General features: G+C 34.5%; 1 protein-coding gene across 3 annotated transcripts in view; it reads right to left on the bottom strand.

Moving 5' to 3' along the window:
• The window catches only part of LOC137625376 (tRNA (uracil-5-)-methyltransferase homolog A-like), an 83,918-nt gene extending 70,332 nt beyond the window's left edge, over window positions 1-13,586 (bottom strand). The window contains exon 1 of one of the 3 annotated variants that reach the window (XM_068356239.1): window positions 13,516-13,586. Coding sequence is in view for 2 of the 3 variants with exons in the window: in XM_068356237.1 (XP_068212338.1) it covers window positions 806-1,388 (583 nt within the window). In the remaining variant the exon portion in view is untranslated. Of the gene's footprint in view, window positions 1-805; window positions 1,477-13,515 lie in introns of those variants that run through there. The other 2 variants (XM_068356237.1, XM_068356238.1) reach the window with 2 other exon arrangements.
• Window positions 13,587-15,876: the final 2,290 nt, after the last annotated feature.

Here is a 15,876-nt window from a genome sequence, read left to right as displayed (position 1 = left end):
AAGACAAACAACCAGTTGGAAGCGCAAGGAAGTACAGTACACCTGTTCTCTATGGCAGCCGAAAACAAAGTGGCGCGAATGCGGGGTTTCCCCGACGGCCGCCAGTAACTACCGACACCTCGCCTAGCTGAAAACATACTCCTATCAAAAGGAAAGATGGTTTGTATTTGTGGAGAAACAACTTATTTAAAAACTTTTAAATTATCACTTAAATTCTTTTCTGTTTATTAAAACTGTACTGTATTAACATATTTCCAATTTTCAATGAGGTTTTGATTTATCTGCTAGAGGCAACAAAGTTTGGTAAACTTCAGCATAATGGCCAACTGTCTTCTTGACTGAAAGTTGCTAAGATGTGACTTGAAGATGATATCGGTGCTCTTCAACGTATTCTACTTTCATCATAACTTAAAATTTTCTTCATCAGTAATTTTCTTCACATAATTTTTGGTCAGATGCAAATTCATATAAGCTGTTGCATTTTTCACCTAAAGTCCTTCTCTCTAATAACGTGTAGACGACAATTAAAATATAAAACACTCAGGATTCTATTGCATCATTTGTAAATTTATTGAACTAGAAACACCAAAATATTAATATATATTTAGATTTTTTCAATACAGTAGTTAATAATTCAAAACTGCTAAATACATTACATGACTCATGTAATGTGAAGAGAATGACTACATCTTTAGCAAACCCTAAAAATCGTGGCTATTCAAAGACACACCGCCGAACATTTCACGATATTAAACGTAATTCACAAAACACAAACTTCCCAAGACAAACCGAACGAGTTGCTTACTTAATAAATCTTTTGCCTTGAACTTTGCCTGTTGCCTCTTGTTAAATTCCTCCTGTTTGGCATTGACAAGTCCAACAACCTTCTCACTCTCGACTTCATCCGACTTGAGCAACGCCTCCCTTACGTACCGGTCCCTCAGACCGAAGATTATCCTGTCGCAAATCAGCATCTCTTTCAAGTCCCCGAAGCCGCAGGGCTCGGCGAGATTCCTGATGTCGGCCGCGTAGGCGTCCACCTTCTCTCCGGCTTCCTGGTCCCTCTTGTGGAAGAGGTAGCGGTGGTAACGGGCGTTCCTCTCGGAGAGGCAGAAGGCCTCGAACTTCTCGATGACCTTCTCGATGTCCCGTGCGTCCGTCTCGCTGGACCAGGAGAAGCTGTTGTAGATGTTGATGGCATCCTTGCCCACCACCCTGAGGAAGGTCACCAGCCGCTCGACCGAGGAGCACTCGTCCAACCCGCTGGCTTCCTCGTAGGTCTCCCACTCGTCCTTGAAGGAGTTCCAGTTGGCTACGGCATCCCAGCTATCGAACTTTAAGGGTTTAGGCTTTGCGATTAATTCGTTCTTGACTTTAGGCTTTGGCATCTTCCCACTCACAAAGATTCTCCCAACTCTAAATCACAATGGATAAATCTAGAGTTTTTTTTTTTTCTGGTTAATGATGGCATACCAATCCCTGAAATTGAATTTCACATTCAGCAGTTTGGAAACGGTACGCTACACAGAATATTACATTGTGTATGTTGGGCCTCCAGTTCTGTTCATATGTATATCAAGATAAATTTTGCCCAACAATTCTTGCCATTGCTCGTGATGGAACTGCATAAAAAACTATATGCAGTAATGATAATCACTTAACTTACATCAAGAAAGATTCAACTGAAGACATATTGCCAGTCTTCTGTTAAAACAATACCAAACACGTATGTCTTGTATTATTACCAAGCATTTTTCAATCGAATACCGATAGCTGTTGCTCTATAAGGTCGATGTTACCGCAATTCTATATTGGGCCAATCACATGCACCCAGAAGATATAGGTCATGCCCCAAACCTTAAAACTTCTCAAATAATCAACTCAGAACAGATAGGTAGTACGAATTCCTTCCTCCCTTATCACTCTCTCCAATTCACTGCAAAGACGCCTTAAATCCTATGGTTGATTTTAACGTGTTCAATGGCTACCATTATTATTGATTCTTTTAACTGTGATTACAGTTGTCATGTGTATATTCATTAGTCATCCGCAGATACACCTAGTTCTACTGAATATTTGCAATCCCATGATGTTTTACACCTAATACACCTAGTTATACTGAAATTTGCAATCCCTACAATGTTTTACACCTAATACACATATAGGTATACAGAATATTTGCAATCTCACAGTGTTTTGCCAACTGGTGTTCCTTGATAGAATTGTAAATTGCCTTATATTTTGCAGGAAGAACCTCATTAGTTTTACAGAGGACATTACATTAAAGTAAAAATAAGAAGGCAGTATAACTACAGTGTAAGTCTGTTCTATGAATATTTTTCAAACTTACTCATCTGCCTCCATGGGAAATTGCGTTATTAGCGCTCCCCTTTCCACAGAAGTATCACTCATTTTGCCAATAAACAGTATGTATGGAAAATGAACAGGGCGAGTAATTGCATAATAAAAAAAAAACCCAAACTATTTACGTACCCAGATAACGTGCATAGCGCAACATGTACCACTTGCCAAAACATAGGGGAAAGATGTTAAATTGTGGCTAACTGCAGGGCAGTGATAAATTATACCAAAGTACTTACACACGTGGATACTGCGAGCAACACAATATAGACCGCTTGAAATAAGAGGAGCAAGATGTTAAATTGCAATCAAAACTAGCTGCGGTAGAGCATAGAATGAATTGAACTAAGTGATTAATTAGCCAGAGGCCTGTTTTCATTGCTACAAATGACTTTCTACAAAACAAGGGTTTCGGTGCTTTGAACATTCGGAGACTTTGTATATCAGCGACCAGTTCCTCCAGAGAGCATAAAATATGAATACCAGCTAAACTAAACTTTCCCCCTAACCTAACCTACAAGCAGTGTCCTTACCTACTTACCTAACGGGGAGGGGGGGCTAGCATCCCCCTGCGGCCACCCCTTACAGTGCTGTATTCTTAGCCAGCCGGCATCATACATACAGGCGGCCGCTATCATACATACACCCCGAACATTTCTCATGACAACTAACAGACTAATAATTGCAAAAATTTAGTATCAATCATATAAAATAGGACTGGTATATGGTTTACTTTGAAGGGTTTTGATAACTAGCCGACACTCATAGATTTGTTATCGAAGTTGACTTACCATAACAAAAGCTATGGTTTTCCACTGGTTATATTCAATAAAAAATACTCGAAACATCGAAAAATACATAATGATTCTTATTTTCTCATTAAGTTATTGTTCTAATCTATAATCTAACCAAAACTCTATAATTAGAATAATTCAATGTTTTAAATTGTGATCTTAAAACCCTAAATTTATCAAGATATTCACCACAGTATGGCCAAGTAGTGAGGTCATTTCTATACTGAATTTCCTATTTTCAAAACAATTATGATAATGGAAATACATAAATACTAATTCAAATGACAAAAAACATCCTAACCTAACCTACCATGGAGCCTTTGTATGTAAGCGGCCAGTTCCTCATGCATTCATTAAAAATGGACATCAACTAATTTAAACGTTCCCACTTAACCTAACCTACATGCTGTGTCTTTACCTACTTACCTAACAGGGGGAGCTAATGCCCCCTGCAACCCCCCTACATTGCCATATTCTAAGTTTGATAATACATACAGGTGGCCGCTTTCATACATACACAACCCCCTACCACAACCTACTCTAAATATTAAAGATATAACGATGTGATATCGTGTGTCCGTCATGCTACAAACTCCTCCATTCTTCGAATGTGTACGGAGTTTCCCGGCCTGTTCCTTTGCCAAACCATCTCATATGTAAACACTGCTTTGATATAACGTAAAAATAAGAATAATACACACTATACACAATGTAACATCCAAGTACACAGAATTAACATCCCAAAAACATCAATAAAACATAGTTATTTGTATTCGTCTGTACCGATTTCTAGCACCGCCAAGCGTAGATAGATCACAATTAGTTCACTATTATAGCGTATATTTTACACATTCGAGCATGAAAATATACAGAAATACGCACAAACACTACGGTGAAATATACACTCAAATATATACGGTCGAACAATGTTCAAAATCTCGAAATATGAATGAAATTTCCGAGTTTACCGACACACAGACACCACGCTTACATCGTAGCCTCCCTACTGTGTTTACATTTTCTTCTTCTCCCTTTGTTTACATTTCTTCTTCTGCCGGCCACATAGAAGACTCAATTACTTTTTCGATTTTATTAAAAAAACCATTAAATTGGTAAAGTAACTTCTCTATAATATAAAATAAATAAAAAACTGGTTTTTATATAATCGTATTTCAATATAAGTGGATAATATTTATCAATTTCAGCAGAATAAACTCTAGAATACATTAAAGACTCAATTACTTTTTCGATTATTTTTTAAAAAAAACATTATAATGGAAAAGTAACTTCTCTATAAAATAAAATAAATAAAAAACTGGTTTTTATATAATCGTATTTCAATATAAGTGGATAATATTTATCAACTTCAGCAGAATTAACTCTAGAATACATTAAAGACTCAATTACTTTTTCGATTATTTTTTAAAAACAATCATTAAATTGGCAAAGTAACTTCTCTATAAAATAAAATAAATAAAAGCCTGGTTTTCAATTAAGTATATTTTAATATATGTAGATAATATCTATCAATTTCAGCAGAATAAACTCTGGAATATTAAAATAGTTTCTATTTTTTACCAAAGATTATTTTTAAAGCAAGCATTAAAATGGCAAAATAAGTTCTATATAAAATAAAATAAATAAAAGTCTGGTTATTAATTAATCATATTTCAATATCAGTGGATAATATTTATCAATTTCAGAAGAATAAACTCTGGAATATTAAAATAGTTTCTATTTCCTTCCCAAAATTAATAAAAAAATATGCATATACAGTACATTCTGTGCTTATTTACATGGAAAATATAGATTTCTTCCTTGTTGGAGAACTAGGCTTATATACTCCTGGTTTTCCAACTAGTGTTTTAGCTTGTAATAATAATAATAATGATAATAATAATAATGTTAATAATGTTGGAGGAGAGAGCAGTTGATTAAATGAATGGACTTTTGGTTTTCCTACTAGGGTTGTAGCTTAGCTTGTAATAATAATAATAATAATAAGAGCAGAGAGCAGTGGATTAAAAGAAATTAAATTGATAACAAACAGAAGGGCAAAAAAAAAAAAAATTAATTATTAGGCCATAACTTGAGATTCAAAGCAAATAGTATAAGTATCTATACACGAGGTCTACTTCTGCTGTTTTAAGGTTGCATCTTGTCTATTAGAATTAGTTATTCCTCGCTTTTCTCTTAAGCTGCCACCTGATTACGATTAATACAGTACCCTTGTTAAAAGAACCCATCTTCTGACTCTGTCTTACATTAGCCAACGACTATATAGCATAGTTTGGGAAACAGAAAGAAAGATAGGTCACCTATAATATAAGAAGGATATGGGTATTCATAGATAAATATATAAATCTTTAATTTCAAAAACCTATACTGTATACAGACTTTTGTTAATGCTCTTAGTCAAAATGGAGATTTGCTGAACTGCTTCCGTAGTTATTATTATTATTTTTACTAGGTAAGCTACAACCCAAGTTGGAAAAGCAAGATGCTATAAGCACAAGGGGCTCCAACAGGGAAAAATAGCCCAGTGAGGAATGGAAATAAGGAAAAAATAAATATAAGAATTAAGAAAGGAAATAAAGAAACAAATAAACAATATAAAAAGTAATGAACAAATAAAATAAGATATTTTAAAAACATATTTCATAAACTATAAAAAGATTTAGGTCAGCCTGTTCAACATAAAAACATTTGCTGCAAGTCTTCAACTTCAAAAAACTACACAGAAATTTTTGCTAATGCAGTCATGGTACACATAACAATGGGCACACACACGCTTTACAACGCAAGCAGAATTTTACTTTTCCGGGTTAAATTCCAGCGACGTTTCAGGACTCTGCAGTCGTTTTCTGCCGTATCCAGGTAGTGAGGCTAGTTTGCAATGCGTTCGGAGCAGCTAAGAACGCCCGCTTATCGACAGATTCGTGGAGGAAATGAGGGATGATGGATTCATATCTGTATCTATACGAATCTGAGTAGGTCTCACTGTCATTGGTCGGAAATGACTCGAGGGCAAAGGCAGTAGTTATGGAAGGGGGACCACTTTGGGCCAAGCGAGCTGATCTGAGAGAGATTTAATCTCTATTTAAAGAAACCTGTTCGTTGATTAGCCATAGCGCTAGACCTGAATGACTTCTTCCAAGCAAGCTGTTGCACCGATCATCAGCGATGTTGTCTTGATCAGTATTCTATTTATAGTGGCGGGGGGAAGGGGCTACTTCGACAAGTTATCATGAGAAACCTAGATGCGATAACTAAGGGGCATATTTACTACCAAAATGAATCCCTTTCCTAGAGCAGGTGTAAAGGCTATCCTTAGTAAAGTACTAAATAAAAGAGTGCCTGTATCTCCTGTGTGGTGTTGAGGATATGTTTCTCTGGGCTGCTGCCAATGATTTCCTTATTGTTCACGATGTGTTCTCGAGAAATATTCGTATTACGACTCTGTCGCTAACGGGCTTTGATAGCATCTTTGCTGTACGTGTCAATAGGACAGGCGTTGGGAGAGCCGCCTGGTGGTCATTCCAATGTAGCTGGAGGGGCATCCTCAGACAAGGCATTGGTATCTATAGACCACATTCATTCTCTTCAGACTCCACGAGAGGGGCTGGGATACTTTTCATGACCAAGGTTTTGATCTTGGCAGATTGGTAATAGATTACAAAGTTGAGTTCTGTATTCTCTCGTACAGGAAAGTTGTTCTGCATGATGATGTCTTTTATAGCTTTCTTGTCTTACTGGTAATTTCAGACTACAGGGACTTACCCACACCTCCCATCAACGTCCTGAAAGCTGCCCTCTGTACTGGTGAAGATATGTACAAAGGCCTGTGCTGTTCTCATGCACTGTACAGCAAGGTGTTATTAAGGCACATTGCCAATAGACTCACAACAGAACCATTTCGCGAAAACACATCGTGAACAATATAGAAATCATCGGCAGCACCCAAGACAGCAGGAGAAACCTATCATCAACACCAAGCAATTATTTCTCCAACGAATCTCTTGAAGGAACACTTCCCCCAGGACTACAAGTACCCATACTGATCAAGAAAACACTGACAATGATGGCACGGCCGAGCGAATCAGCAGCTTGCCTGGAGCAGTCGTCGAGTGCCCCGTCCAATCAGCGAACACATTACGGCACTTGGCCCACAACTACTGCCTTCGACCCCAGAGCTTTCCCAACCTGTGAATTTGACGTCTGGAATGAGATCTACCTAGATTTGTACAAATACAGCTGTGGAGCCCTCACCCCACAAGGCAGGAATTACTGTTGTGCAACGGATGCAACAGATGGCAGCACAGAGTCTTAACACTGGTATTTTGAGTGAAGGTTATAGATGAGGAGTGAAGAATCGATAGGAAAGCAACTCGTTTTTGTCAAGAATGCCAACCTACCAATCCAGACTTGGAGAGTACCAGGGTGGATCATGAATCAACCATGGACACAGAGCCACCAGATGGAAATGAATGGATACAATGAAAATGATCTGACAGTTAACAAGAAGTAAATGGTAATAGATTTTGAGGCTGCTATGTGGAAAGCTATTCCCCAAGTATCCTCGGATGATATAATTGACTGGACCCAATGCATATGGAGGATTTCCAAGAGACTGGACTAGCAACAGATTATCACCACAAAGACGACGCTCACAAATAACGCCAGAAACTGATGGCCTTGCCTTCCCTGCCAAAGAACACATCACCCCGCTGTTTGACAACCTTCGAGAAAAGGCGTCTACTAAAACACCGGTTGACCTGGTCAACTACAAAGACGAGTCGTGGATTCGCGGAACAATGTGGAAGCCGAAGACATGGCGTGTTTTCTACCAGCCTGTCAGTACAAACAATGATGTCTAAGGCTAGTACGGGATACTGAATCGATATGCAAACAGACCACAACTTTCCTTCTAACTCCAGGCTCAGTTACTGAAGGAACAGATGAGACTAAGTGAATTTACAAGTGCAAGTGTCTGAAGGATAATTATCCCGCAGACAGAGGAAAGCGTACAACCGCAAGGACACCTGTTTAACATTTGGGACAAATACATGGAAGGAAGAATGAGTTCCCAACAGGTACTTAGGCATATTTCCTGTCTTTAGATTAACAAAATGACCGTTTTCCCTTTAGCCTATTGGCGAAAATAAGATAAATGCAACATGAAACTGTAGTATATTGAATTTACAATTCTTTTTTAATAAATGTGACTTTATCTATCATTGTCCACACCTGTTCAATATCTTATCTGGGGAGACGTTTTGAATGGGTGTTTTGGTAGGGAGACATTTTGGAAGGGAGACGTGTTAACTGGACATCAGGTTAGGAGGTGAGCTTGTGTTTTTTTCCCTTTTTTAAAGTGTATTTTTCAGTCATAACTTCTGGAATTCAAACATCTATAATATGAAAAGTATGGATTTGCCACGAATTATTTTCATTCAGTCTAAAGTACCTATAAATAAGCCAGGAAAACTTCTCAATTTATTCACTACAAATACAGTATTGTGCTATAGTAAATAACTATCATATCTAATTTATTTCAGGAATTTAATAGTACTGCATATAGGTATTTAAAACACTCTCTGTTCAGTATATACAGTACTTATTGTTGCTAATTTGAAAGTAAATCACATCACTGAAATAATAACATATAATGACTTCCCTGTACCGCTTCTCAGAACAGAAGAGCAATGGCACGTTGATTTACGAGCAAAGCAAGCCATGGCGGAGCAAAGATCATTCGATGAATGCTATATAAAGTACCGATATCTCCTCATTTCATTCTTGACTGTCCAGACCTCAGCGACGAAAGAAGAAAAATAGTGGAATTACAACAGCCGTATGAAGAAGATAATAGGAAACGTGCTGTTCAAGAAAGAAGGAATAGAGAAAAGAAAAGAATATATCTACCAAATGTGGAAAAAAGAGAAGAAAATAAAAGAATTAGAATAAAGAAGAAAACCAAGGAGGTGCCGATGGAAAGGCGAATCCCTCTGGCCAACAACTGAACTGAACTCTAGATTTTTGATTAATCTAATGAAAGATCTAGATATCTTTAGTTCACCAAACGTTCAGATGGGCTCCACAAGGCACTAGAAGAGTCGGAACACCCAGGACTACATGGTTTAGGACAATGAAGCGCAAAGTAGATGATGAATGGAGAAGTATTGAATTAAAAGCTCAAGATAGAGACGACTGGCGAAATCTAACCGAGGCCCTTTGCATCAATAGGCGTAGGAGGAGATTACGATGATGATATCTTTAATACATGAACCATATATTTTTTCAACTGTTTACCATGTGTTTATTATGCATTTCTGACTATTATTATTAGTGCAAATCACTTTTCAGTGTTTCCTCTCCCAAAATCATGTTTCCATCTGGTATCCTCAATAACTGAATCTATATATGGGGTAGAAAAACTCATAAACTGGTGGTTTTCACCAATATTCAAGGTCAGAAATGGATGAAACAAGATAGCAAGAAGGAAAAATATATGGTTTGTGTACTTGGCTAGAAATTAAAGTATCATATATTCACCCCAAAAAATATTATACTGTTAAAAGTCACTTCATGTGCCAGATACATCTTGAAAACTGGGGTAGATCGACAACCAGCAAACTCCTTTATGTTTAACCTTACCATAATCAAGTATAATATAAAAACTGTTCAGTTTTCTATAACTCACAAATTTGCCAGAACATATTAACATTGAGACTGCTAAATTGAAAGCACAGTAAGCTACGACAGAGTAAAAATCAACTGGCCCAAATAATAAATTCGATCAGGGTGGTCCAACTACAGGCCCGCGGGCCAAATGTGGCCCGCAAGGGAATTTTCTGCGGCCCTCCAACACTAATGTGTCGAAACCTTGTATCTCTCTCTCTCTCTCTCTCTCAATACAAATGTTTAATTTACTTTTGACGGTAGATAGAGTAATAATAATAACAATAACCAATATAAATGTAACAAGATTAAGGAAAACCCTGTGAATAGAATGGGGATGGAACCCCCGATGTTTCGAATCGTTTTCAGCTTGCTTCTGTTTTGCAGTTAATAACGTCTTTCCACATTGAGTCAAAATATGAAATGAAAGTGCTCTCATATAAACAGAGCATATGATATGAAGTGGAAAGAAGAATTATGTGTGGCATCAAAGAGGTTCTGTTCTTAAGGAATATGATCGAAGGCATCGCTCAATTTGTGGGAAAATCACGAAGTGCTCTATAGAATATCTTGATGGGCAAACATCAACAGCAAATGCATGGGCTACATGACTTCTGAAAACCACAAACAGGTCGTCTTGCTGCTTTATTAAAAGTTACTTCGGTGCCTATAAGAAATATAAAATCATTTAGGAGTGGAGAGTTAATAAAGCAGTGTGCAGTAAAAAAAGGACAAGAGTTTGCTGAAGAAAAATTACCCAGCAGTAAAGAAATTTGAAAGTGTTCCATTCTCTTACCAAAGAGTTGTAAGAAGAGTGAATGAATTTGATCAGCATGTTTCCATGGAACTTAAAAATACAATGAAACATTGCAAGTAACACCAAAATAATAGACCACGGGGGTAACGCACATGGTGAAACATGTTCCGCTTGCCAGAACATAGCAAAAATTATATATTTAATTACGAGCGAAGCAAACTACGGCGGAGCGAAGAAAAATACATAAAGACAGAAGGTCCTCAACTTTACAAACTTGATTGGTTCCAAGAAGCTGTTTGTAAGTCCAAATTTGTTCAGTTTTAGCTTAGGGTAGACCTGACCTGAATTCCATGCCTATGATTTCCAGCTACGAAAGTTAACAAATAGTCAGGTTTCATATGAAATAGATATCAGGTTATTACAAATGCCGTTTTGCCTACCGTATCAAAATATAAAATATTGTTTTATTAAAGTCTTTCTTTATCTTATCTTGGTTATTTTCGGTTAGATTTGTGTTTACTGTATACTGTATCTCCGAATGTTGTTAGTTGAACGTTTGTAAGTTGATCACCTTCTGTAGTGTTAATTTAGCATACAGTACTAACATACAAGTAAATACACCCAATTGAGTACCGTAAGAAAGATTTTCAGTACGATAAAATAGCTACGAATGACCACATACAAAATGGGATTGTAAGTTCACGTTTTCTATGCGTTCACAAAGCCCCGCAAACAAAAGCTCCAGATTTTACATCGTACAGTATTTCATTACTAGGGGTGTATGTATGATAGCGGCCACCTGTATGTATGATGACGGCTAAGAAGAAGAAAAGAAGAAGATAATAGGAAACGTGCTGTTTAAGAAAGAAGGAATAGAGAAAAAAAGAAACAAAGGAGGTGCCGATGGAAAAGCGAATCCCTCCGCCCAACAACTGAACAGAATGGGAGCTTAAGTGGGGTCACAGGGTCGTAAGCCCCCCTTCAGGTAAGTAAGTAAGCATATGGCTTGTAGGTTAGGTTAGGAGAAGGAAGTTTGGGTTGGTTAGTGTCCATTTTTATGCACGCAGAAGTGAACTAGCCGCTAATATAAAAAGGCTAACATTACTAATACCGGGTTTTGATTACTGAAACTTATTTTTATAAAACATGGTTTTTGATGCCTATAACTGGCGAAAACAACATCTAAACAATTTACTAAAAATACCATAAAACAAGACTGGCACACAGTGTACTTTAAGGCGTTTCGGAGCCTTTGTATATCATAAAAAAAATTGAGATTAACTAACTTAAACTTCTCTCCCCCCCTAACCTACAAGCCATGTCCTTACCTGCTTAACATAAGGAGGGCTAACACTCCCCAGTGACCCCCCTTACACTGCCGTATTCTAAGTCAGCCGGTGTGACGCTCTGAACGATCCCCCGGTCTCAGAATTCTCCTTGACATTGTATAATGGTTCTTTTCTGCCATTAGCTCGCTTCGCTCGCATGAAAATAAAACATCAAGCTCGCATGTACTGGCAAGCGGTAATGTTGAGCTGCGCAAGCTAACATTACAGGAAAATAAAACATCAACCTCGTATGCCCTAGCAAACGGTAATGTTCGCGCATGCGCAGATTATCAAGGAGAATTCTGTGACCAGGGGATCGTTCAGACCGTCACACCAGCATCATACACACAAGTGGCCGCTATCATACATATACCCTGGCGTTTCTAACGTTATTAATGATAAATTCTCGCGCAAACCTATAGCTTTTTCCAGTTATAGGGTATCACACCCATAAAATTAAAATAAATATTGATTCCGGCAAGAAATCATTATAAAAACATTCAAATAAATATATTTACATAGAATATCATTCTAATTATCTTCAAAACTGTTTACTGTACTATTCTATAATTTTACCAGAAGACCATTCAGTGATTACATTGGTGTGAATTCGGCAGATCAATTTAACCGTATATACGATTAATCAAACACGGGAGGAGGGATTTATAGCACGAAAAACACGGGTACGTACGTCCTAGAAAACGGGGAATATAATTGAAATATAATTTCCGTACCTCAAATGCACGTAAATGCTTTGTCCGTCATTCTACAAAAGGCTTGGGCCGTACGTAGCGGCTTAGGACCGGCTTAAGCTTCCTTATTTCTTATAAAATATATATTTTAGGTTGAATTATTGTTAATAATGATCTAAAATACGATTTAAATACAATATTTTATACGTAATATTAAGAATATATCGAGAAATTAAGACTGGCTTAACCAGTATTTTCCTCTAGGCTTGGGACCGGCTTAAGCTTCCTTATTTCTTATAAAATATATATTTTAATGGAGAAATATAGTTTATAATGATCTAAAATACGATTTAAATACGATATTTTATACGTAATATCAAGAATATATCGAGAAATTACGACTGGCTTAACCAGTATTTTCCTCTAGGCTTGGGACCGGCTTAAGCTTCCTTATTTCTTATAAAATATATATTTTAGGTTGAATTATTGTTAATAATGATCTAAAATACTATCTAAATAAGATATTTTATACGTAATATTAATAATTAATCGTGAAATCACGACTGGCTTAACCAGTATTTTCCTCTAGGCTTGGGACCGGCTTAAGCTTCCTTATATCTTATAAAATATATATTTTAGGTTGAAGTATTGTTAATAATGATCTAAAATACGATTTAAATAAGATATTTTATACGTAATATTAAGAATATATCGTGAAATCACGACTGGCTTAACCAGTATTTTCCCTCTCGAAGCTCCCAATCGAAGATTTGAACCGGCGTCTTTAGCCAGTTTTAACTCAATTTACCACTTAAATCCAATAAATTATTCACCCAGATTGCTCACAGTTATCCTCCTGATAGATAATGTAGGAAATAAAGCCTGAATTAATAATAATTTACCTTAAAATAACGATAAATTGAAGACCACGAGACAAGAATTCACTGTTTGCTAATGTAAACACACAAGGCGCTTGTGTTCTTGAAGATTTCGAGCAGGATTTTGGATTTTCTGAAAAAAATACTTTTATTTTTTTAAATTAAACTGGAATTTGACTGTAATATACAAATTTGATGCAATATATATAAAGATATAATATATATCTGTAATATATATTAGAATAGAGGCTGTGATATTTATAAAATATGAAATGTATACTGTGTAAAAAAAAATTTCTATACCTTTTTCGTTTTTATTTTCTAAAATTAAACTGGAATTAGATTGTAATATAAAGATTTGATACAATATCCATATAGAAATAATATTTATCTGTAATATATATTAAAATAGAGGCTCTGATATATAGAAATATACAAATGTAGACTATATAACAACAGGATTTTGGATTTTCTGAAAAAAAAATTTTATTTTCTAAAATTAAATTGTAATTAGATTGTAATATACAAATTTGATGCAATATATATATAGATATAATATATATCTGTGAGATATATTAGATTGGAAGCTCTGATATATAGAAATATAAAAAAGAGACTGTATAAAGATTTCGAGCAGGATTTTGGATTTTCTGAAAAAAATCTTTTATTTTTTAAAATTTAAATGGAATTTGACTGTAATATACAAATTTTATGTAATATACATATAGATATAATATATATCTGTAACATATAATAGATTAGAAGCTCTGATATATATAAATATACAAATGTAGACTATATAACAACAGGATTTTGGATTTTCTGAAAAAAAAAACCTTTTATTTTTTAAAATTAAAATGGAATTAGATTGTAATATACAAATTTGATGCAATATATATATAGATATAATATATATCTGTAATATATATTAGAATAAAGGCTCTGATATATATAAAAATATAAAATGTAGACTGTATAAAAAAAAATTCGAGCAGGATTTTGGATTTTCTGAAAAAAAAAATTTTATTTTCTAAAATTTAACTGGAATTAGATTGTAATATACAAATTTGATGCATTATACGTATAGATATATTATATATCTGTAAGATATATTAAAATTGAGGCTCTGATATATATAAAAATATAAAATGTAGACTGTATAAAAAAAATCGAGCAGGATTTTGGATTTTCTGGAAAAAAAAACTTTTATTTTCTAAAATTAAACTGGAATTAGATTGTAATATACAAATTTGATGCAATATATATATAGAAATAATATTTATCTGTAAGATATATTAGAATAGAGGCTCTGATATATAGAAATATACAAATGTAGACTATATAACAACAGGATTTTGGATTTTCTGAAATAAAAAAACTTCTAATTTATAAAATTCAACTGTAATTTGACTGTAATATACAAATTTTATGCTGTATGCATATAGAAATAATATATATCTGTAAGATATATTAAAATTGAGGCTCTGATATATATAAAAATATAAAATGTAGACTGTATAAAAAAAAAATCGAGCAGGATTTTGGATTTTCTGAAAAAAAAAAACTTATTTTCTAAAATTAAACTGGAATTTGACTGTAATATACAAATTTGATGCTGTATGCATATAGATATAATATATATCTGTAATATATATTAAAATTGAGGCTCTGATATATATATAAATATAAAATGTAGACGGTATAAAAAAAAAATTCTATACCTTTTTCATTTTTATTTTCGAAAATTAAACTGTAATTAGATTGTAATATACAAATTTGATGCAATAAGCATATAGATATAATATATATCTGTAAGATATATTAGAACAGAGGCTCTGATATATAGGAATATACAAATGTAGACTATATTACAAAATTTTCTAAACTTTTTCATTTTTATTTTCTGAAATTAAACTGGAATTAGATTGTAATATACAAATTTGATGCTGTATGCATATAGAAATAATATATATCTGTAAGGTATATTAGAATAGAGGCTGTGATATATAGAAATATAAAATGTAGACTATATGAAAAAAATTTCTATACCTTTTTCATTTTTATTTTCTAAAATTAAATTGTAATTAGATTGTAATAGACAAATTTGATGCTGTATGCATATATAAATAATATATATCAGTAAGATATATTAGAATAGAGGCTCTGATATATAGAAATATACAAATGTAGACTATATAACCAAATTTTCTAAACTTTTTCATTTCTATTTTCTAAAATTAAACTGGAATTAGATTGTAATAGACAAATTTGATGCTGTATACATATATAAATAATATATATCTGTAAGATATATTAGAATAGAGGTTCTGATATATAGAAATATAAAATTTAGACTATATAACAAAGTCTCACTAGACATCTGAA

The sequence above is a fragment of the Palaemon carinicauda genome, chromosome 32, assembly GCF_036898095.1.
Source record: "Palaemon carinicauda isolate YSFRI2023 chromosome 32, ASM3689809v2, whole genome shotgun sequence".
Lineage (NCBI taxonomy): Eukaryota > Metazoa > Arthropoda > Malacostraca > Decapoda > Palaemonidae > Palaemon > Palaemon carinicauda.
Note: the sequence above shows the minus strand (reverse complement) of the source record. Positions and strands in the feature narration are given on the sequence as shown.